The 25,390-nt window shown below is 38.4% G+C and overlaps 1 protein-coding gene across 2 annotated transcripts in view; it reads right to left on the bottom strand.

The window, feature by feature from the left end:
* MEGF10 (multiple EGF like domains 10) overlaps nt 1-25,390 on the bottom strand; it is a 102,205-nt gene that overhangs the window by 44,910 nt on the left and 31,905 nt on the right. For both annotated transcript variants that reach the window (XM_030512614.1, XM_030512613.1), the window contains exons 5-9: nt 19,644-19,736; nt 6,903-7,149; nt 6,172-6,292; nt 4,162-4,298; nt 536-748 (exon numbers count right to left, since the gene is read on the bottom strand). In XM_030512614.1, the coding sequence (XP_030368474.1) occupies nt 536-748; nt 4,162-4,298; nt 6,172-6,292; nt 6,903-7,149; nt 19,644-19,736 (811 nt within the window). The remainder of the gene's footprint in view (nt 1-535; nt 749-4,161; nt 4,299-6,171; nt 6,293-6,902; nt 7,150-19,643; nt 19,737-25,390) is intronic.

Below are 25,390 nucleotides of genomic sequence, written 5' to 3'. Positions count from 1 at the left end.
CAAAAAATGTATTTTTCAAATCTAGATTTAAAATTGGTAGGGCTTTGGAAATTTTGTATTAAAACAGTCACCTACACTTATTCTTATATATTCTTATATATGTATACACAGAGAGAAAAAGAGAGAGAAATTGATTCTCCTCTCACACCTAACTCGCAAGGCGAGTTCTCATCTACAGTACACCAGAATATGTGAGAGACCTATGATTGTATATTGACTTTATACGGTGAACAATATAACATTTTATTCATGTAGTAAATATAGACAAAGGTCGCACTTTGTCTTAACGTTTATTTCATGGGTCAGAGACCAAATGCAACAGTGAATATTAGGATCAAATGTACTTGCAAGCACTAAAATTCAGAAGCTCTTTTGGGTTGGTATTTTCTTTCTTGATATGGTTAGAGAATACCAAATACTACTTCAGTTTGTATGAAAGTACTATAAAAATCAGGAAACGTTTATTTGCAGATTATATTCTGATTTCTATTCTCTATGTAGAAAAAGGAAACAGGCTAAAGCCTGTAAAGCCTACCTCCAGGTATTAGAGATGTGGCAGGGACACTTTTTATCACACTTGAGACCATAAATTCCTTCAGGACAAAGCCTTGTTTCACAGTGCTCTCCAGTGTATCCTGGTTCGCAGATACAGGCACCACTAATATGGTAACATTTCCCACCATTCATACACTTGCAGGTCTCAGCACACTGCACTCCGTAAGTCCCCACTGGACACTCATCCTGGCATCTGTGAGAAAAACAAACAAACATAAAATTTATTTCCCATAAACTACCACTTTTGGAGATTTAAGGGAAATACAGTTTTTGAGGAATCTCTTATACTGGCCTAAAATGCTTCTTAAGTAAAGCAGAAATTTACATAACTTCATATTCAAAAGTGCCTGTCTCTGGTTTCTTTTGCTGTTCAGCTAGACAGGCTTAAAAATATTGGCTTTGCAAATTCCTTTGGAAAAGGTTTCCGTTCAACAAATGAGACAACCTGTGTACACAGACACTTGCACTTCATATTCAGGAACCAGAACAAAACCAAACTCTTTTAAATCAAACCTGAAGTATGCAAGAATAAATTTTCAAGTATTTGGTTTCAAAAGCCATCCATCTGTAACTTTTTTAAGTGATCTAGATTCTTCACTTGGCAATAGCGCGAACAGCCAGCAGACACACGTGCTCCTGCAGATGCTCAGGCCAGGAAGTTCCCTGGCAATCATGCTCAGCAGTCTCTGATGAGAATATTTTCTAACTGTGTTTCCAAACATATGATGTTTCCAGAATACCTTTCTTTTCAAAATTTCATTCTGAACATTTTTTATGTATTTATTTTGCCCTTCAAAAATTCACAGCATGACATGGAAAAAATCTTCGGGAATACAAACCCATTCTTTTCATCTGACTTTTCCAATAGATTAAAGTGAAAATTAGTAAAGACCCATATGGGAGAATAGCAATATTTTTGTTGCGCCATAAGGAAAATATATGCTAATAAAGAGGCTTCTTCACCAAACCTCTCTGCTTTCATTCACACAGATTTTAGATGACAGCTACTTCAGATAACAGTCTTATTTTCTTAATGTTTTACATATGAAAGAGATTATTTAAGTTAAAGATCACACTGTATGTTTAGCTGTATGTTTAGCTGTCCAGCGTGACTAAAAGACAATTTTCAGTATCCTGCTTCTAAAACTTGAAACTCATTTACTAAAGAGTTTCCAGATAGCAATTTCATTGACTATGTATTTAAGAGATACAATATGAGCTTGATGTTTTCAGCTTTAACTTCTTTTTTTTTTTTTTTTTTTTTAATAACTGAATTGTTAAAATTTGGAATGACAGCACTACTACAGCATTACCAAAGGCTCCACCTCTACGTGCACATAAAGTATTTGACTATATATGTGAGACCTCTCAGCTCAACAGGTTTGTACCTCAGAGCCAAGGATGACAACATTTCATAGCTTACATATCAGGGAAAATCCTCATACTTTTCAATACAAGCATCCTATAAGCTCTGAATTATGTTGACACAGACAAAAAACCAAACCAGCTAAATCCCAAAGCTTTAGGGCCAGAACATGCTGACATTGAAGTCCTGAAGTGTGCTGGGAACTGAACGGGTGATATCAGGCGCAAAACATCTTCTGCAATTTGGGTACCTGTAAGTTTTACCAAGTTACAGATTGTACAAAAATACTGCTTAATAATAGAGCACATCAATGGTTTTATCAGCTTATAACCTGCTCGTTTCCCCAGTCCTATAAAAGAATTTCCTTGGAGATGTCTTCCCATTTTTCTTACATAGTTGTCTTTTTTTGTTTGTTTTTGGGTGGGTTTTTTGTATGATTGGTGGTTTATTACAGGAGATTTTCCAAGACATGATACAAGTCACTGCAAAATGTACAGAATTTAGCAGAGCCCTTTGACTGACATAAAATAGGTATACACATTCATTTCATGCTTCTGCAGTAACTGCATCAATTTGATGCTGCTATCCAGAAGTTTCAAGGTATTCGTAACTCTGCCCTGACTGAAGCTAGCAATAATATCCCCTTTCCTTCAGAGATATAGTATAATAATAGAGCTAATAACCCTGTTTAAATGTTTCCTAATGAAGTTATACAAATAAAGCTGAGAATGAATTTTCTCCAAATGACAATCAAGAATCCCAGCCAAATTAGACAAATTTAACACTGCAATTTTTATTTTTGTTATATCTTCTGAAAGACCCTTTTCCACTTCATGGTAAGGACAGGCATCAGTCAAAAAGTATTAGACAGAAGAATTATAAAGGCACTTTAAACTAGATTCGCTTGTGTTAACTCTAGAAACTATTACATGCTCCAGGAGCCCTCTTTTTCTTGCTGTATGAAGAAGTTCCAGGAGTCACCACCACACTGAAATCTCAGACAAATAACGTTGTGGTTACACACAGAAGTGAAGAGTTTAGCACTTTTAAAAAACATCCTTTTTGCTGCTCTATGTAAGTGCTAGCTCAGCCAAAGCCCACACATCTCTTTTAACCCTACCCGCCCTTGCCAGTCCACTGACATGAAATAAGAACCAAGTCTAAAACCTTGCTTCTGACCCATTCCTGCCCTTGGAGTATCTTGAAAAACAAAGGAATTGCAAATACAGCCTGTTTTTCAGGAAAAGAGAGAGCTCAGGCTTGCAAAAGTGATCAATGTGCTGCAGCCTGTAAGGCACTTCAGATTAAAGTCAGATTTAAATTCCAAGTCAAAAAAAATTAATTGCTTTTAGAAACACCAGCATAGTGCAGTGCATACTCTCATACGGATATTCCTTTGATTTCCCTGCTGAATTGTCTGTGTCTCTTTAAATGTCTCTACTACTGTCTGCATTGTTTCTTCACAGACACAAATTTTATCCTGGCATCCAAATGGCTCTGGACTAATTGTTTCTCTTCTTCATGAGTTTTTTTTCCCCTTATGACTGGTACAGCCCTCCCCATGTCCTGTGAACACTTGTGTGGGAAGTCCATATGGTTATAACACCTAGAAATTGTTGGCAGAGGTCCCCTGCCTGACCCCAGTGATTAAGCTGCTGCTGACTTCAGCAATTGAGTTGTGTGCTGTTTAAAATACTGGAAGGAAAACACTTCTTTCATCACTTGCCACTGCCTTCAAAGATTATGTCTTGCAATACTACCTTTCCAATATACCAAAGGTGATTTTTAACAAGTCAGAAAATAAAGAAGTTTCACTTCTTCATTTGAATGAAATACTTCAGGCAACAACTCTCCAGCCTGCTCAGTCTGAAGAATCGTATGAGCCTCCCATGCTACTATGATTGCCAAACATTTGCACAAAACCAAGATCTTCCCTTCTCATCCCTTCACCATACCCTAAACTGTATCATTCTGCAAACCACTCAAGTGAAGACCCACAAGACACTGCCAGAGCACAAGCTGCAGCAGGAAAATCCTGAAACCAAGCAGTTCCCCCCAGAAGGCTAATCACATAGGCACTTTTAACTTGTGACCCAGCATCAGTTATGTGACATGGCAAACGTTTCATAGGACTCTTGATCGTATCACAGGTATGTTCATTCTGCTTTCTATCAGCTTCTACCAGCCATAGCAGGTCCCTTGCAAAGTTCAGTAGTCCAGCAAAAATAAGTTTTCCTTACCGTTCCCCTGTGTAACCCGGGCTGCAATGGCATTGACCTGTAACCAAGTCACAGGTCCCTCCGTTGTGGCACTGGCACTCCTGGGAACAGTTTTTCCCATAACGACCCTCAGGACAAGGCTGACCACAGACCATGCCCTGCGTGTGCAGAAAACAAAATCTTTTAATATTAGGTTTGGGATTACAGCTTGAATTGGCAAAGAAGAAATGTTTGTAATCAAGGAAGATCAACGAGATCTCGTGTCACTTGTCTAGTGCTCATCTTGGAAATGCCAGAATCTTCTCTACCTTTAAACACAGGCTATGTTTCAGCACTGGGGGAATAATCTGCTAGGATTTCCATTTGGAAGCCTAAGCTAATGAAAAACACTATCTCTAAGCAACAGTGAAAACACTTAGACATTTAAGGCTAATTGATGTCAAGATCTTCCCAATTTATTTATCAGGAGTAGTGTATATGAAGACATCCAGAAATGCCCTCCAATAAGTAAAGGTGTAGAAATCAGTAATTGCTGTAATGCCCCAATTATACTACTTTATGGTAAGTTGTTTTTTTTCTGATGAAAGGAAAAGCTGTTTATAATTTCATTTGAAGAAGCATATCTTAAAAGCTTAGGTAGGATGCCTGCTTCCCTTCAATGGGTTTTGAATTTCTGCACTGCTATTTACATCCTTGGAATTAATTACACCTGTGTAGTGAGGGGAGCATCAGATCTTAAGACTTTCAAGAAGCCATTTCAAGAAAAACATTTACCGGCATTTCATCACACAAAAGACAAGCAGGTATTTCAGCTAACATAAGTTACGGCAGAATTTATACCTGGCTACTTTAAACCTTCCTTACATGTAAAGCAAAAAAGGTTACACTGACAAAATTGTGTTTCACAGACTCTAAAAATCTGAATTAAGGACCTATGCTTAAATAACTACTTGGAATGGAAAATTAGCCAAAGGGCTAACCAATAAGTTATTAGTTAAGACACACACTGGTATAAAATTTCCATCACAGCTTCACATGCTCTCTCATTTTTCATTACCTATATTTAGGCAAATAAAGGGAGTTGAGAATTTATGCAAAAATTTGTATTCTATAACCAATAATTTCATTCTTCTAACATGAAGTGCAATGAAAAATAAAAATGGCCATAAGCCAAGTTAGGTAGCCAGGATCTGTGGTGCTATTCAAACACACAGATACGATCATTTATATGTATGCTCTGTAGTTGGTGAAAAACTGACCTCTGCCATAGGTTATCTCAATGTAATATCTCAATTATCATGAGAAAATTAAAAGCTCAGTAAATGTGGATTTTTCACCCAAAAGGACATTTAAAAAAAAAAATATTATTAACAAATACTATTGACCAATATTATGTGTGAATGTATGTAAAGAAATTATTTTGGCTTTGATCACCCTCCAGCCTTTTGATCATAGTCCAACTCCATTATTTGCCAGCTTAGAGTTGGCAGCCTCCAAGTAGAGGTGGCTACTTGCAAGTCTAAGGCCAATTCTTCTTTCCCTACCCACCAACAAAAGGCTAGAAAGTCTAAAGATAATGTCAAAGTTCTGATGTCCCATTTCCAATAGCAACATTTAACACAGTATGTAAAGGTTTGGTGTTTTTGCTGTGCATACTATACATATGAAAACAGGCACAAAATCCACTGCTAAAACATACAACAGTGTCACCTCCCTATAATATCAACTTATATCTAGAAATTAATGACTTCCAGACAAGAGCTAAACAATGGTGCCTCATCACAGTATGAATCATAGATTTTGCTTCCGAGAAACTGATAGTTAAAAAGGCGGCACAGAACTGGAGGATGTTCAGTAACAGATGGTTTTGCAAGTATTTTATTCCAGTCCTTTAAAATACGTTTCTCATTACTCTTGGCAACAGGCAGACTGCATTTGCTATCCTCATTTGCTACTCTTTTCTGGTGCTGCCTGAAATCTACAAATAAGGAAGTTTTACAAGGTTGTGTTGATTTCAGGAAGTGTTTTTACCGTCCATCCTGGTGGGCAGGCACACTCCCCGGTGACGTGGTGACAGATGCCTCCATTCTGGCAGGGGCACCTCTCCTCGCACTGGGGCCCATGCTTCCCGGGGGGACAGAGGTCCTCACAGCTAGGGAGGTGGCAGTGTACAACAGAGACAGCTGTTACTTCGGCACATACTCCAGTCTCCAGCCACCTCTCTATTTTTAACGCTATTGTTAATTTTTCTAGCCAAAAGTACAAAACAGAAATCAATCCAACAGAAAGAGATGCATGCTCAATATTGTACAGCATCCATGCAACAAATCTAAGGAAACACACCTGGCAATCTAGGAATTATTTCTTCTTAAAGATACATCTTTCTACACTGGATGATGCTCATTTGTTGTTACTGACAAAGCCCAAAATCTATTCTGGAATGACAAAGCCAAATAATTCTATGTTTCAATGCGATTTTCCAAACGTGTAGCCAAACCATTTTCATGTGGTCATGAAAGCTCCTGCTGCTTTCTGCAGCTTTTACTTAGAAGTACAGATTAAGAGGGCTTTCAGCTACACATCTGAATATGCACTGCAACACAGTTTGCCCAACTGCTTATTAGCCACCAGCCCCACTTTCCTGCACTACACAGCAGCCAAACTAACAGTGGAGTATTAAAAGTTAATCTAAACTTAATTTGTCTTGTTAGCACTATTTAAGACTCGCATCTTTCCCCCACAAATAATATACCAATGCTCACAAGGCACCAGTGTATCCAGGAGGACATCTGCATTCTCCAGTCACGTGGTCGCAGGTGGCTCCATTTTGACACTGGCATCTTTGATGGCAGTCATTTCCATATGTTCCTTGATCACAGCGTTCCTCGCAGCGCCAGCCTTTGAAACCTGATGCACAGTGGCAGGCTCCAGTGATGGGGTTGCACAAGGCTCCGTTCTTGCACTGGCAGCGGCTGCTGCAGTGAGGTCCCCAGTGGTCACTGTCACATGCTGAAGTGGTTGAAGAAAAAAGTTACAGCAGTTTCATAATAGCTTATGTTACAGCACTGAAGATACTATGAGTCAACTGTAAACAACAAACCAAAAAAGTTACAAAATGGAAATAGTCATGTAGTACATCCTTAGTTCTCCCTGGTCCTCAAGGATCTTGGCAGGCAGAAAGAATTAATTTATACACACAAATTGACTTCTTAAGCTGTGAAATAAGTGCAAGTTCTAGTTCCTTCATTGTCAAAACTCTTCATTATGACTCTACCATCAACTAACAGTTACGGTTGCAGTGAGCTTCCATTTACACAGAGAAGTCTTGCAAACTTAAAAATTAAAAAAATGCAGTCTAAACCCATAAACAGCTGTCTGAATCCCACAAGGAAGTTGTAAAGCTTACTCAATATAAGATTATTATTTTATTTCAATTCAGAGGTTCCTACTTGTTTACACAGGTACAAGTATTTTCTTTTCAATCTTGCAATATACTGATAGGGTGAAAGAAAACACAAGAAGTGTTTCACTGAGCAATAGAAATTAAAGATTATATGGCTAAATTTCATCTGGGTGTTACAAATTTGGTTATCCAATGTGTCTTCATGATCATCCAAAAGCATCTCTTCTTGTCTGCCCCAATGAAGCCCGTTAAAACCCTATAAGCAAACCAGGCAGCGGTTATTTCAGTATCAAAAGAAAAACCTTAATGCTAAGGAAGATCTTTTTCTTCAGTGAAAAACACCAGAGTTCTCTAAAAAGCCAGAAGATTAAGGACACCTAGAGTTCAACAGGAATGCTAATCATATGGTCAAATGATCTGATTTTATTTTTATGTTCTGTTGATAAAAGCAGTACAACGGGAAAGCCTCAACTGCAGCAACTGGCTCTCTTCTGGAAGACTGACAACCATTGTTCTCCCAGTCTTCACCTGGAGCAAAAAAGCCAAGCAGAAAACAGGCACACTTTCCCTAGACTAATGCAAAGTAATTCAAGAATCCTCCTCAGGGCAGGCACTATTCAGCTATAGGAGCTGTTCACTCGGGCTACACAAATAGAAAGGGATTAGGTCTTTTAAAGAACCTACTCCTTAAGATTTTTTTCCAGGAGAGGTCACTAGAACATAAATCCATAATGGATATATTGCAAGTACCTGAAAACAATAAAATACAAAGCAACAGAAAGTACTGTATGTATTATAAACACCCAGTAATGCTGTCAAACTGTCAGAACAACTGTCCATCTTATTATTGGCCTCTCTCTGAACACGTTGTGGGTTTTGTTCTGAACTACACCACAATGCACTGCTCTATACAGCACACAGTATCTCACAAGTTGCCTTTCCCCATAATAACTCACATTCAGTCAGAACTGCTGTATTTTCAACATGTCTGCATGGAATAGAAAGTATAAGCCTCATGCTTAACCAGTCCTCAAATTGTCAGGAAACTAGCTATTTTGGGATATATATAAATACATGTAGGGGTAGTGAGATGTCTGAGACATTCATATGTTCTGTCTTGACGGAGCAGACACCCCTACGTTTTATTTTGTGTTTAACACATTAGTCTGGTTTCAGATTAACAGTCGTCCTCCTGCTTCCAGACAAAATAGACAATTTCAATTTCAGCCATTCCTAATGGAATAATTATAAAATTAAAACAAACAAACACAACAAAACAACAAAACCCACTAACAACAACAAAAAAACCTGTTCTGGCATGTCTGACAAACAGAACAATTCAGACTGACTGCCAGCCCAGGAGTGTTCCAGTGTAGAACTCAGGCAAGGGTCAATGTGGCCTGAACATGCTCTAGCTATAAAAACATGACAGGCAAAAGACTTAATCTCGGTTGCTAAGTGTGAGCTTGTGCTCTTCCACCAGTTACTGGAAACGGGATATCTGGTGCTGTGCAACAACGTTCATTGTAGATGCTTGAAGACCCAGCATAATGCGTCTCAGAGCCACACAGACCAGAAACACTTACCACCATGCATCTGCGATTACATCCAACACCCAAGCAGCAAAACTGCCTTGCTAGAAACCGCTTCATTTGCGAAGCAGTGGAGGCCTTTTACTCTCTCTGCTCTTTTTACAATCCCATCCCCAGTCTGCCTCCCTGAGATGTGCCCGACTGTCTCCTGAAGATCTACTGACATCAGGGTGAATGACATTCACATGCTGTGTCTGTGAACTTAAGCCTTTCTGAACTATTTTACTGCAAGAGCATGTACCACACAGTACATAATAATATATTAGTTTCCTGGTGTGATCTTCTCATGTTTGCAGGAAATCATTAAAATAAAAAGCATCAATTCAGCTGCTGATAGGATTTCCAGTCTCATGACCATTCCCCTGGCAATGGCCAGGTGGATAACAAATGCTGACTATGCAATTTTTCACTACAGCACAACTGTGAAGCATTCCACCAGGACAAAACCATAGTACAACTGCACAATAGTCCTTCACGAAAGTCTGTCACCAGCCTGGCATCTATCTGTGAGTTATGGAAAGAACCATGGAGAAATTTGCAGGAATCATGGGAATAAATAATAATTTTGAACAAGATGGATAAATCACATACTTTACTTCTCTGTCTCCTGACTGATAATCAATAATGTTCCCCATAGGAAATTAAAGTGATTTGTCAGAAACCAATGCCCAGTTGACTATTAAAAAAGAAGAGGGCAAAGGGTAGAAACGTTTCCTGTGGCAAGTTTGGTTTATTTTTAATCAGTTTTGGAGGCTAAATTTATGAACTAATATCAGACTATCTCTGTTGCTTCCTAGTATTCAGACACCAAGAAAGCTGGGCTGGAACTCACACAACTGCTAATCTGGTGGAATGAGATAGTGTTTGAGTTAATGACTATCGTCAGGTTACAGACTGTCAGCTGGAGTTTAATCAGAATAGCTGCTCCGACTGTCCTCACTGGTCCAAGGTCACAGGCACATATGCAAACACTACATGCATGTACATGCAAAAGTGCCAGCTTCTGGCTTCTGAACAGATTTGGGGCTGTAAATCATCTGTCTCAGGACAGGGTATATCTGAAAGGGAAGCGAAGTATAGATAAGAGCCCCATGTTCAGAATGGTTTTGACATCATTGCAAAGACAATGCATCTCAGCCTCAGTAACTCCTGGAAACAGTTTGAATCATGCAGAAATGCAAAACCCAATTAAGTAACTCAAAGTTAACTTTCTGTATTGATCATAGAGAACTGGCCTAATGCTGCTCTGTTTTACACAGAGCACCGTCCTTACAAATGTAATTCTTCCTCTTTTCACATATGTTATATTCATCCTCAGGTTTTTCTGTTTTAAACAGAAGAACCAGCTAACTGTACTGTTCCCTATCAGCTTTCATAGTAGACTTGCAGGGTCCTTTCTGCCTTCACCTTACACTGTAGGGGAAAAAAAATTATCAAATTAAATATTTTACAAACACCATGGTACTAATGACACATCTTGTTGTTTTTCGTTTTGTCTGTTCCTCTGGGAATATCTTTTTTTGTAACCGCAGTGCCTGCTGTGCACATCACACAATGCTACAATTACAGGACAGAGAACTTTTCTCTCAAAAGGCTACTTCAGTGAATGCAGAAGTTTGCCTTTGGGAATAAGGTCACTGCATTATATTAACCCTCATTTTAAATGAGCATGTATGGTATGAAACTCTAAGACAATATGGTCCATCATCATAAAGCAACACTAACGGAAACTGAGGGCCAAACAACAACTTTAGAAATATACAGAAGCTCAAGGATTCAATGATACAAAAATCACCGCCAAGAAGAAATTGAAATCTGTGATGCAAATTGCTATGATTTGGGGGCCTTCTGTAGCATCTCTGAGGATGTAAAGTTCTCTATCTCCTAGTATAATAATTTCAAGGTACATTGTTATTCTACTGGGCTAGATGAGGTTTTACGTATATGGTTCCTCTGAGCGGCTGGTGATTTGCAAATTAAAATGGTGGGAGCCCTGATATTTTATAGCACAAGGTATGAATTCTTATAACAATCTGAAGCACATCTGAAGAATTTGGCAACTCTTTTATTGCTCCTTATAAACAAAGACATTTTTAATTAAATGTGGTCACATAATTGTTAGGTTTTTTCCTGCCTTTTTTCCTTTTTTTTTTTTCTCACTGATTTCATTAAAAGGCAACAAAAAAAAAGTACTAACGAGTTTATTTCTGACAATCCCACCTTGATCACCTACAGTTCTGTACTTCTCTAAAGAATGCCCTATAATGAGAACAAAATAAGGCTATCAAATCAAGTCAAAGAACATTTCAGAAGAAAAACCTCCTCAGAACTTCTGACTTGCAACTACTATCTTTTAAGTATGCTACAGTTTCCTTTATAACGTGATATTCAGGCTAAACAATGTGTATTGCAATGCTTATTTTAACATCTCTCTTTGTCTTTCTTTTTTTGCTAATGGTGAGGCGGAAGTAAAGAAACACAGCAAAGCTAAGATTTATTTTTCTTGCTATCTTTTTGTAGCTGTCTGAATGCAGCACGAGACAACAGAATGACATTTTATTCTGGCGTACACATCTTTCTGTAACAAACACTGTGTGTTTCTGGAAATACGTACCACTGTTGCCAAAACAGAAAATTCTTACCGCAGTATTAGGCTTATGTATTTTTATGGTCTTTTAAAACAACTGAAACCAAAAATCTGCACCACTGACAGCAGAAATATAGTGAACACTCCCTCACTTGGAATGAAATATTAGGAAGTATAAATTTAAAATAAGCAAACAGTGGTAAACATGCAGAATTCCTCTCTCTCTTTGTTTCCTCCAACTCCAGCATAATTTCCACAGATGATAGGTTCAAGGAGCCACAGACTTTGGTAAGTGAAAGTTTTCCTTGCTACAGCATGTATAACCAAAGCTGCCCGTAACATCAACATCATCTTTGATTGACCTTACTTCCTTTCTAGGTTGTCACATCAAGGACAAGTCTAAATCTATGTGCCTTCTTTTGCATCTCTCCTTTGACTCTCAGATCTCTATTGCCTTGTCCTTTCATCGCCTTTATGGTGTATCCCTCATCTACCATTTCTCATCCAGTATCCAAATATCAACCTCCACATTTACATTGCCCGTGACATTAGCACCTTTGTGGCATTCTCAGACTATTATCTTCCTTGCTACTCCTCAAGTTGCCTCTACAGCTTGGCACAGTTCTCCATACCCCAAGCAATAAAACTGCTATGATGTCCTCCTCTACATCCCTACCTTATAACCCCTCCTTCCTGTGAAGTCCGCAAAAAGTTGATGCAGCAAGTATGTCAAACCACTACCTGCCACGGTCATTTATCAGTGTTTGCTTCCTTCCTCATTTCCTATATGTTTCCTCTTTTCTTTTCCTCCAACTACAGGTTCTCTGGTGCAGACGCAACTTTCTGTTGTGTACTTTTACTTGCAGAAGGAGTCCACAAATGCCCATCAGGGACAGCCATGAGGTCCACCAAGGAGCAAGAACAACCATCATTTACAGCTAAAAGTAGACCAACTGTAACATGCCTTGTTTAAAATCCACTCCAGTCTTTTGGAGTGGAAGATATAAATAAGAGTAATGTTTCTAGGAGGGCCCACAAGTGACTTGCATTATCAGGGAATAACCACCACTACTAATAGGCAAGCATAGTGAGTGCAGGTAAAATAGGCCAATATTGAAAATTACATCAGCCAAATAGGTCCTATATTACATTAAGGCATCACGTACCTTGGTCTACACAAAACTAAACTTGTATAATACTTTATGGATCTTTAATTAATAGTTGATAAGGATAGGAAAAGTCATAGCCATGTAGATGATACCTGTAACAATCTTAATTTATGAGAGTGTTTGTGTTCAGAACAACATTCACTTATTCACTAAGCAAAAACTATAAAAAAACCCATTTTTTAGGTTAAATGTTGCCATTAACGTAAATTCACAGCATCCTCACTGGAAAGTTTAGAGAATATGCTTGAAAATACTCTCTGCTATTATGATTTGGTTAGCTGCAGATCTAAACTGACAGCATTTGTTCCCTTAGGATACTTGTGCAGGACAGGAAACAGATAATAATTCTCCCACCTGGAATTTAAGCCAAATAAAAATAAATACCCTCTGATTCTAAAAGCTATAAAAACCCAAGTGTGTTCAAAATTCGACAAGATGCATTAAGTCCTTTGTGACATCAACCTGTATATCGGCCCAGGTTGCAAGACAGTAAATGTGGAACATGGCAAACAAAAATTTCAGAGGTGAGTCAGGAAAGCCAGAAAACAAAGCCAGTTATTCTGCAAAGTAGAATAAGTACAACCTTTAGAAAAATATGAAAGTCTTATTTAATAAAAAGATTATTCTCCGTGTATTTTTATCTGCTCAGGATGTGACGAAAATATATGCACATGCATATCAGGAAAAAAAAAAAAAAAATCTTTTTCCTTTATAGAATAATACATAATAATTATTCAGTACCAATTCCTTTTAGTAAACACTTATTTTAGCTACATCCCAGACAGAAATGCTTAGTAGTGTTGGGGTTTTTTTCACAATGCACCTTCTATTAAATCTGGATTTTCTTTCAGTCTTTTGTTTCTATCTGTTTTCATTTGTTATACTGTAGGCTTTTTACCCTGTGGCATATTCTTCATTCTTACTTTTTGTTTTGTGTATAAGAAAGGATTTTTATTCAAAATGTTAAGCTTTAATTTAATTTAGGGATTTTTCTTTTTTTTACTTTGTAAAAGCCTTTTGATCCATGAAGTGGAAGAACAATGAAAATGTGTTTTTCAGATCCTGTAAAAGACTGGAACTATATGCCTTTCACATGCCATAAATTTCAGAAGACTCCGTAAAGTGCTTTGGACAGCAGAACACAAGGTTGGATAATTGCTAAGGAAAACACACACAGATGGTTCTTGGTGTTCCTTTTATCTTGCTACTAAGATAATACCTATTAAAAATATTCACTATTTAAGGAAAAGTTACAAAATCGTAAGAATCTGATCATACTGCATAAAACGGACTGTGGCCCACGATCCTGATGTTGCACAGATCTCCTTGTAGGACCATAAATTAGCCTTTTTAATTTTTTACAATGACTTGAAGGTCATCTTAATTTTAAATTAGCAACAAATTTTATTCTTCACATTCTTGAAAACCTGCGAAGTGAGCCACTGATGACATGCAAGTCAGCCAATATATAGAGCAGGTTGAAATTAAACTAATGCTAAAAATACTTTTGTGCTGTTACCAGAAAAATTACATACATATCATTTAAAAACCAACTTAGGTAAATACCACAATACTGACTTTCTGAAATGAGAAAAGCAGAAATGAAAAGAATCTCTGAATTGGAAAATGTTTACAAATCAGTAACACTAACTCTCTTTACTGCAACACTTTCCTCCAGTAAATCTCAACATGAGTAAATTCAATTCTGTAGAAAATATTTTTTTGTTTCTGCTTTTGCTTAAAGATTGGAACTGTAATTCAGCAAAACGCTGAATCTATAAATAATCCATAAAAATCTACTAGTTTCCCTAGAACTTCAAAACCAAAATGCTTTATAGGACAGAAATTATATTAAACATAAAAATACTATGATTTCAAATACATCTTTGTACTGAACTCTAGAACTAAAGCACAGCTGCTGTGTAGTCCTGAGGATTTTGATACCACCTACCACAATGACGCCGTAGTTAGTGACTTTGTGAACAATGATGGTGATGGTAATTTCCATTAATACCTATTTTCCCTATTTTCACCTGATTGAACTTGTTGGTGGGTTAGTTTCTCGACCTAAAGATATTCAACCTTGTTAAGAGGAGAAAATAAAGAGTTCAGCTGGCAAAACTGAGGAGAAGTCAGGTAGGGGAATTACAGAAGTAATAATTACAGAATTAAGGGTAGTGACAAGTTTGGGAAAGACACATGTAATAAGAAGAGCTTGAATTTGACGCTGTTTATGACCTGCTGTCACTTTTGCTAACAGGATGCATTTGCATATGTGGCCACGTGAGAGCCGTGGTGGGTGGCAGTTCTGCATTACTTGAACGAGCTACTTCTCTTCATTTTCAATGAAAGCAAGTAGCTCTCTTTCAGGGTACTCTGCAATTTCATTTGTGTGTTCTGGGAATCAAGCCCTTCTGGTGCAAACCAGAACCTATTTCTACAGCCTGTTGAATGGCTTGGAAAACTTAAGGATGAGCTAGTTCTTCAAGCATACCTTGTAAGCTCTGTTAGTCAGAATGCTTTCAACAAACAAAAAGGAAAGCAATGTCTTGGTCACAGAAGCTCAATTCCAGATTCACAAGCTGTGCCATGAGAGTGTACAAGATGCTCCAAGGCACCTTGCCTGGTACGGGCACCAAGGGGGCTGTCTCACTTGGGAGTGCGTGTCCATGGAAAACAGTCACACATCCATCTCTGCAGGGTTAATGGAAATTATAAACTCCACTGAGAAACTGGCAGTGCTTGTAACTCATGTGAGCGTCTCACACAAGCTGTGCCAAGGGATCCAGTTTCTGCCATATTCTGCATCTGCCAAGCCGCATGAAGAAAACAGTGAGATTTTAATGGAATTTGTGAACTTTACAAACACCCCTGGCAGTAAAGGAAATCTGACACTAGTAGAGCAACTGTACTTTAAAAATTTCCTTAGCAAGTGTATTTAAAGGTAAGACAATGTTTCTCTGAGATGCCAGCTTTAAACACTCTGCTTAGTGTATTGAGGAAAAAGGCAGTTCTCTTCTGATGCTTTATAAAACTCTGGAGCCAAATTATGCCTTAATGCCACTTGTTCTACTCCCATGCCCTCAGATTATAGTCCCAATGAAACTCTATTAATTACCAACAGAATCAAATTACAAATTAAAATCCAGTGATTCAAACAAATCTCAGATTACTTGAATAGAATAAACATAGAAAATACCTATTCACACTCCCATAAAATATCCTAACATATTTGTCATAAACCAAAACCATGTCACTCCCTTTTTGCTTTACTATTCTGGCCAGCTTGGCGGTCACAAAAGCTGTAACCTTTGCAGATTAGTCAGTGTAATATTGATTTTGGCCTTTTGCCTCTGCTCCAGCTTATTCAGAAAGTGTCCTATTGATTTTGAAGGAATTATTTGTGGGCTACTAGGCATGAGAAGAAAAACGAAGTGAATGTCCTGATTGCTTAGTGGGGCTCCATGTTAGGCTGCACATGTTATCTAGCTTGCACACACATTTAAAACTGACAATCTGATCCATATATTGTGTATTACAGAAAATATTGTTGCATAAGTGTGAGCAGAAAAAAAGCAGAAAACAATCTACAAATGTAAAACATGGTTTGATCATCTCTTCACATCTTGACAGCCAACTATCACTATCTGTAGCAACTTTTACAGAAGACTGCTTTATACACAACCTGTATTCACACTCTTGTAATCTGTAACTATCCAACCTGACACATGCAAGTTAAAAATTTGATATGAACAATGATCTAGTTTGAGAGGGAAAGGTTCTGTTGGTTTGTTCATTTCTCAATAAATTCTATTTGTTTATATTTTAATCTGAAAACATACTTATCTCTACCACTGTGTCCTTTTTATTAAATTTTGTCCTATGCCCAGCCCAGAACCGATCAACTTATACTCCTGAAGTTCACAGACACTTCTTCAAAGGGGTGCTGACAGTGTGCTGATTGTGCTGACTCACTCACTCCAAGGGACAGGTTCAACACATCTTCTGTCCACTCACTTGTTGCTGACCTCACTACCGTGTTCAGCCAATAAATCTGTATTAGAATAACTTGTTCTGCATGACTGTCAGCTCTCCCACTAGAATGGAAGCGTTCTGTGTATGAGTGATGTCTCAATCCAAGTAGTATTTCTTTTCAAATATATGTACATTATCATAATCTCCATCACCTCCCACTGAAATTCACTGCAAGCAAACACTGCCTAATACAGTATATTTATCTAAAAGGAAAACGCCTGAAGAAAAAAAAAAATACATCTCACATGGGAAATGTTCCCCAAGGGGATATTATTTAATTAGCCAAATTCCAAGATCACCACTCAGATTTTACTGACAGAAGAACACATCCAATACTATTTTCCTCTCAGGTGGGACATAAGGTTTCCAGAAAGGCAGATGGAGAAGAGAGTTATTGGTTGAGGTAGAATTAAGCACTGAAAGAGGACAGCCCGTCTCTTCCTAAATTGAAAACAGCCAGTAACATAGGCTATTAGGAATTAGGTAAAACTAATCACAAAAAGGAGGTAATGGTTGCTAAAAATAAAATGGGAATCTCCTAAATAGTTTAGTCCCTGGAAAGGTTCTTAGGCCATGCCACACAGTGGTGTGCAAAGACACGGAGGAAGCTTGCTGATTCAGCTTTAACTGCACAATGCATGAATTTAGTCCATGGAATCACTATGCCATTTTTGGAGAGAACACTACAGCATTTAGGAAGCACTTGTCTGCAATTACCACCCAGAAAGCCACTGTCACATATAAGCCATGGCATATGGTTTAAAAATTTAACACAGTGGGTAAATACAAGTGAGAAACAACTGATAAAATCAAGCTGGGGGTTGGAAGACGGACAAATGCTGCAATAGGACTAACTCTGTTCTCAAATACTTATGGATGAAATTCCTTTGTAAGGAGAATAATCAGTCCTAATAGAGAAAAGATAGTACTTTGGAAGAGAAGCTTAGTTCTGCAGTTTTACAAAAAGTTTAGTGCTTAGGTAGAACAATTGCTTCCAACATGGTTGTGTCCATGAAAATAAACAGATTTCTAAATCTGGAAGTTTGCCTAGTATCTCACACTTCAAGAATAATCTCTTCCTTTCAGTCACAGTATTTTATTTGATCATCAGTAACCACTAAATCCCCAAGTGTCTGCCTTACAAAAATACTGGCCCGTCATTGTTCCTTCCCCATTATTCAGTTAAATAGTTACACAGTTATAATGTTTATATGATAGACATTATTACAGTATAGCAATTTGATGCATTTTTCTTGTATTAATAACTTGCCATATCAACAAATTTAGTATTTTTTTAAAAAGCATCTCTTCATTTTAACTTCTTGTACCTTTCTGTGACTAAAACTAATCCACTTGGGGATCATGCAGAAAATACTGTTAAAGACAAAACATGAAAGTCTCCTATGTAGGGCAAGCAACAATAAAACTCACTGCCAGAGTGCCCAAACCCTATCACTTACTGTCTTTCCAACACCATCCACTGTTCTTGAATTCAGTTTGGTTTGCGCTATAGCTCTCAGACACACGGATAAGTCAGGCACAGCTAGCAACAAATAGCCGTGCTCAAACTTGGAAGGACAATCTGGTGAAAGCCACATTTTTCTTAAGTTTGTCCACACAGAATGGGATGAATTTCAAAACAAATGTCCCTGCAGCACATGCATGGAAGTATCCTCTTCCTCAGCCTAACCCCCCTTCTCCTAGGACTACTCTAGTGATCCAAAACAAATTTTGGCAGGTTCCACTTAGCCCTAATGTCGCACAAAAGCCTTTAGAGGATCACCAACCTCTCCAGAGATCATACTGCTTAAAGATATGTGAACAAAGGCTCTTTCAGTTTTGGCCTGTTGTGTACGCACACCAGAAAGTATTTTTGCTATTGAAGCTCCTGTCACAAGCAATCAAAAGCAACCAATTGAGGACGAAGGAGGGGAAAGGAGCTGCACATGTATTCAAAATGAGTTATATCAGACAGGTAAGGGAAAAGGACTCTAGAAAATCCTGTGAAAGGAAGAATTATTTCCAAAGGCAGATTTAGAGGTTCCTGTCTTGTCTAAAGCACCTTTTCAGCATGTTTCAAACTTGGAAATCTCAATAAACAACAGTATCTCCCCATTCTATGTTGTCTAGTGAGACACATTTCTCCTGTATGTTTGATTAATTAAAGAAAAGCTCAATACATAAGCTTTTTGAAAGAAAGATAACATTTTTTGATGGTTTCTTTGGACAATCCAGCACTCTAGATTAAGATTGGTAATACTGCATTGCTAACTCTTTCAGTTTTATGCCTTACAAAAAAGTTGGTGTTTCTTTAGAGCTGTTTAGGGAAAGAATCACACGTAGGTATATACAAAGACTATACAACAAATGTAATAGTTTTTAAATGGTTAAATTTTCCCTCATGTAATTTATTACTATTTTTATTCAGACACACTCTCTGTCAAATTTCACAAAATATGCTGCCTGAACAACAGATCTGGATTAGTTGCATGTTCTGAGAACAAAATAACTCCTGACATTTAGTGTTGCTGCTACAGGATAATACTCTTTGCAAGTAAATGAAGAAAAATCAGGTCACGCAGGGGAACCTGATAACTCAGAACAACTTCTTGACCAGAAAACAGGAGCCTAAGCACAGGACCAATGGTAATCTGCCCAAAAGAAAGGACAACACTGTGGAAAGAGCATGAGACAGGCAGAAGCAGGTGAAAACTCACCACTGGAGCAGTTGGGTCCTCCCCAGCCAGGCTCACACTGACAGGTGTTTGGAGCAATACAACGACCATGGACACATTTATCAGCACAATGAGCTGTCACAGAAGGGAATAAAAAAAGAATTAAAGAAGAACTATTACTAGGAAAAAATATTCTAAGATTATTACTAATCCAGACCTTTCCTGTCTCAAATATCTTTTAAAAGCGAAACAAACATTTGTGTATTAATGATGTTTGATGGCATCTCTGCAAAATAAATTTTCTTACTTCACCTGTCTCCGATTTCTCCAAAGTTTGAAGACTCCAACTAAAACCATATTTGTGTTACTTAAATACTTCGGGATTTAACAAAGCAAAATCGTTCACATTTAATGAAAAAAGAGTCATAGTATGACATAGGCTGGAAACCCATCTGGATATGATCCTGGGCAAGAGGCTCTAGTTGGTCCTGCCTGGGAAGCTAGGGAAGATAACTGCAACTACTCCGTGGTTCTCTGAAGCAAACTCTCACACTAAGAAAAAGAGGGAAACTTCTGTACATATAAAAAGAGGGATTCTCTTGCAACAGCATGGATAAAATACAATTCACAACAGATCAGTATTTTAATATTGAAGCACAACAAAACAGTGATGTTGATTAAGGTAAGGCACAAGATCTAAATCCTGTGAATCACTGAAACCTTTTGTTCTAAGTGCTAAGCAGAGCTGGTGGGGTTTTTTTGTTTGTTTTGGTTTTGTTTTGTTTTGTTTTGCAAGCATGTATTTCTACAGTTAAGGTTTACTTTGAAATAGAGCTTTTATTTGAAACTTTTAAGAAAAACTTGAAATAGCTCTGATACCTGGTATATCAACATAACTGTCTCAGAATACAACACACTGAAAGGAAAAATCTGCAACCAGCAACAGTTTGCTAGCATCGTATTCACCACAAAATACCCTTAAACTTTCCAAAATATATACACTTTAATACGTTCCTTCTAGTTTGAACAATTATAAAACCTAAAAACATACACAGTATGAGAATTTTCTTTGTACTAACAGTTCCAGAGAAAATACAGGACCCTGATCAGTATGCCAATGAATACAAGGTGAATGATGGGAAAAAGACAAAGTTGGTGTTTACAGTAAGTTTCATGGGACTACCTGTGAATCATTTTGGTTGTCAATGGACTGAAAATGTTTTACAGTAATTAGGAAAAATACTTGTAAAATGTCCTGGTTTTTTCCTAATTAAATATGATGTAGCATGTTGGTCATTTATGTATTTTGTGTAGCCAAGAAAAAGGAATGCCACACAGCAATCAATCACATATATTTTTAAAATCTTTGGTTATCTAGTCTCCAAGCCATTAATTGCATAATTAATTCTTGTTCTCAATTTTTATTTCTACTTTTCAGCTGTGTATTAAAATGATCATTAGAAATCAGAGAATATGAATTTTTAAATGTCAGGTGATACAAGAAAGCTAGTTCACTGTTCTCTATTATGAAAATACGAACTTTCAATAATACACCACAATTTTCAACTAGTCTTATACCTAGACATGAATTACTTGTACCTTTGAAGATTCTTGCCTAGTAAGTTCTGCCTTGAGAACTGAAGCTCTCACTAAACCAAATGTGTCAAAAATCTTACCAGTAAACCATAAGACAACAGACGGTAGATGCATATACACACGTCTCTGCGTGTGCACATGTATGAATAACTTAGCGAGTACCAACATACTCAACCCAAATTCCCGAGCACTAAAGCTAAATACAATAAAGCGACATTCCATCACATACTCTGTGAAAAAGATGGAAAAAAAATACAAAAATCAAAACATTATAAGAAAATGGACCCAGTGCGAGGTACCAAAGCAGCTCTCTGAGCATCTCTTTGCACTGCCTCTCTTCCCATGCTGAGCGTAGAGGTCCTTCCTACAGTCCCTATGTAACAGCACATACTATGGCACTGTGCAAACAATCATCAATTACTTCAAATAATAAATTAGAGTTGTCTTTTAGAACAAATGTACAACAGATGAAACTTTGGATCAGAGCCTTTACCATGCAGAGTCATCGCACAAATTACATCTGTACTCTTTTCTTAGCCACAACAGCATATATCAACAGCAGCTGCTCTTCAGACACTGGAGAGGTGTTTCAGTTTTCCAGTAGTAGAAGCTAAATCTAACACAACACTTCAAAAGAGGCTATCACTACTAAGCCTCTACATAAGTTATCTATAGGTAACAACGTTGGGAGTTTTGACAGCCAAAATTCTGCTGACTTTAATGATGAAGAAATATGGAATAAGGAGCACTGAAGGAAGTTGTATAATATAAATATTGCCGCTTCCAAATAAATTCAATGAAGATCAATTAAAATTTTGCGTATATGTATATATATGAGACACACAAATACACTTTACAGGGTAACTGATTCATAGCAACTCATTCATAGTTAACAACTCCAACAGACAAAATCTGTAAAAAAATTATTACACTGAACATGGGAATGAAAGAGCCTGTATCTGCATATAAAGTGCATTCAGATCAGCTCAGAAAGTCCATCAAATCTAAATTACTAATTTATTTTTTTTTTTAAACTTACAATGACTATACTGAGGCGGTCTTTTCCATAAAACTCTTAACAGTCTTCTAGTGTGACTGTCTTCTTATCAATGGCTTTAGGCAAAAGATGATGCTAAAATTTTGTATCAGTTTGGACAGTTTAGAGTAAAACAGTTATTTTTAATTTAGAGAAGAACAAACAAAACGAAAATTTCCATATGAGTGATAAAAAGGCCTGTTTGCATATTTTCCAAATATACATATAGAATAGAATCATAGAATCATACAATAGTAAGGGTTGGAAAGGACCTTAAGATCATCTAGTTCCAACCCCCCTGCCATGGGCAGGGACACCTTGCACTAAACCATGTGGTCCAAGGCTCTGTCCAACCTGGCCTTGAACACTGCCAGGGATGGAGCAGCCACAACCTCCCTGGGCAACCCATTCCAGTGCTTGACCACCCTCACTGTAAAGAACTTCTTCCTTGTATCTAATCTAAACTTCCCCTGTTTAAGTTTGAAGCCATTACCCCTTGTCTTATCACTACAGTCCCTAAGTAAGAGTCCCTCCCCAGCATCCTTATAAACCCCCTTCAGATACTGAAAGGCTGCTATGAGGTCTCCATGCAGCCTTCTCTTCTCCAGGCTGAACAGCCCCAACTCTCTCAGCCTGTCTTCATACGGGAGGTGCTCCAGCCCTCTTATCATCCTTGTGGCCCTCCTCTGGACTCGCTTCAACAGCTCCATGTCCTTTTTATGTTGAGGACACCAGAACCGTACGCAGTACTCCAAGTGAGGTCTCACAAGAGCAGAGTAGAGGGGCAGGATCACCTCCTTCGACCTGCTGGTTACGCTTCTTTTGATGCAGCCCAGGATACGGTTGGCTTTCTGGGCTGCCGGCTCATGTTAAGCTTCTCGTCAACCAACACCCCCAAGTCCTTCTCCACAGGGCTGCTCTGAATGCCTTCTCTGCCCAGCCTGTAGCATTGCCTGGGATTTCCCCGACCCAGGTGTAGGACCTTGCACTTGGCTTGGTTAAACTTCATAAGGTTGGCATCGGCCCACCTCACAAGCATGCCAAGGTCCCTCTGGATGCTATCCCTTCCCTCCAGCGTATCAACCGAACCACACAGCTTGGTCTCATCAGCAAACTTGCTGAGGGCGCACTCAATCCCACTGTCCATGTCGCCAACAAAGATGTTGAACAGGACCAGTCCCAACACCGATCCTGAGGGTCTACACTTGTTCCAGGTTTCCAACTGGACATCGAGCCATTTACCACAACTCTTTGTGTGCGGCCATTAAGCCAGTTCTTTATCCACCGAGTGGTCCATCTATCATATTGATGTCTCTCCAATTTAGAAACAAGGATGCCGTGCAGTACAGTGTCGAACGCTTTGCACAAGTCCAGGTAGATGACGTCAACTGCTCTGCCCCTGTCCATCAGTTCCGTGGCTCCATCATAGAAGGCCACCAAATTGGTCAGGCAGGATTTCCCCTTAGTGAAGCCATGTTGGCTGTCACCAACCACCTCGTTGTTTTTCATGTGCCTTAGCATGCTTTCCAGGAGAAACTGCTCCAAGATTTTGCCAGGCACAGAGGTGAGGCTGACTGGGCTGTAGTTCCCTGGGTCTTCCACCTTCCCCTTCTTGAAAATGGGGGTTATATTACCCTTCTTCCAGTCATCGGGAACTTCACCTAACTGCCATGATTTTTCAAGTATGATGGACAGTGGTTTAGCAACTTCATTTGCCAGCTCCTTCAGGACCCGCGGATGGATTTCATCAGGTCCCATGGACTTGTGCACATTCAGGTTCTTAAGATGGTCTCGAACCTGATCCTCTCCTAAAGTGGGCCTAAGGTCTTCATTCTCACAGTCCCTGCATCTGCTTTCCAAGACTTGGGTGGTGTGGTCAGAGCATTTGCCAGTGAAGACTGAGGCAAAGAGGTCATTAAGAACCTCAGCCTTCTCCAAATCCATGGTAGCCAGTTCCCCCGATAGCTTCCTGAGAGGGCCCACGTTGTCCCTCGACTGTCTTTTATTTGCTATGTACCTATAGAATCCTTTCCTGTTATCTTTCACATCCCTTGCCAGATTTAATTCTAGCTGGGCCTTAGCTTTCCTAACCTGGTCCCTAGCTTCCCAGACAATGTTCCTATATTCTTCCCAGGCCGCCTCTCCTCGCTTCCACCTCCTATAAGCTTCTTTTTTCCCCTCTAAGTTTCCTCAGCAGCTCCTTGTCCATCCATGGAGGTCTTCTGGTCCTCCTGCAACACTTCCTTCCAGTCAGGATGCAACACTCCTGAGCACACATATATACCACACACATATATGTTGCATATGTATATATATACATATACACACACTGAATCCAAAAACAAAACACAAAAGGAATTTTCATCAAAAAGTGAAAACACAACACAAGTTTCACCCATTGAAAGTTTTCAGGAACAAGTATGGAAGTCAAAGTCGCAAATCTTGTATCCTAAGATAAATCCAAATTCATCTGTTCAGACTGGACTCCAGAAGACTAACATCATTCCCACTTAAATTTCAACTAGTGCTTTTCTCTGGCTGTTAGTCATTCTTTTCCTTTGCAAATACAACATTTAAAGACTTTAGCAACATAAGGCTGGCACATTCTTGCAATTCTTTATGCAGTGACAATTCTCTTCCCACTACAGGCAGTGAAGTGGCACTACCACTAGTAAGTACTACCTCTAGGGGAACAGTGGCTGGTGAGTATTCACATTGTAGATTTCTGTTATTTTAAAAAGGACGTCACAAAATTTCACTGAAGTGTTAAGTCATACCAAAATCACCTACCAATAGAATTTTCTAACTGAGCTTTCTAAATTGAGAAGTCAAATAAAGGAACAAACGAACAACAGAACGTCAACTGCACCATAAATATTTTAGCCTTTTAGAACCATCCTACATCTTCCACCAAGAAAAAAATAATCCAAACTTCATGGAAAATAAAATTACCCTAATGGCAATGCTGTGCACATTGTGGAGCAGCAACAGCATAAATGAAAAGAGGTGCAACACTTCAGATGGCTTTGATTCTCTTCTCTTTTTGTATATAAAAAAGGGGGGAGGTGAGTGTGTGTTCTTCAGTGTCGTTGCCATTTTCTTGCAGAAAAAGATATTGCGTTGGCTTTCTGCCACTGATATTTCTGTTATGATGACA

The sequence above is a fragment of the Strigops habroptila genome, chromosome Z, assembly GCF_004027225.2.
Source record: "Strigops habroptila isolate Jane chromosome Z, bStrHab1.2.pri, whole genome shotgun sequence".
Taxonomy (NCBI): domain Eukaryota; kingdom Metazoa; phylum Chordata; class Aves; order Psittaciformes; family Psittacidae; genus Strigops; species Strigops habroptila.
This window is presented reverse-complemented; position numbering and strand designations above follow the sequence as displayed.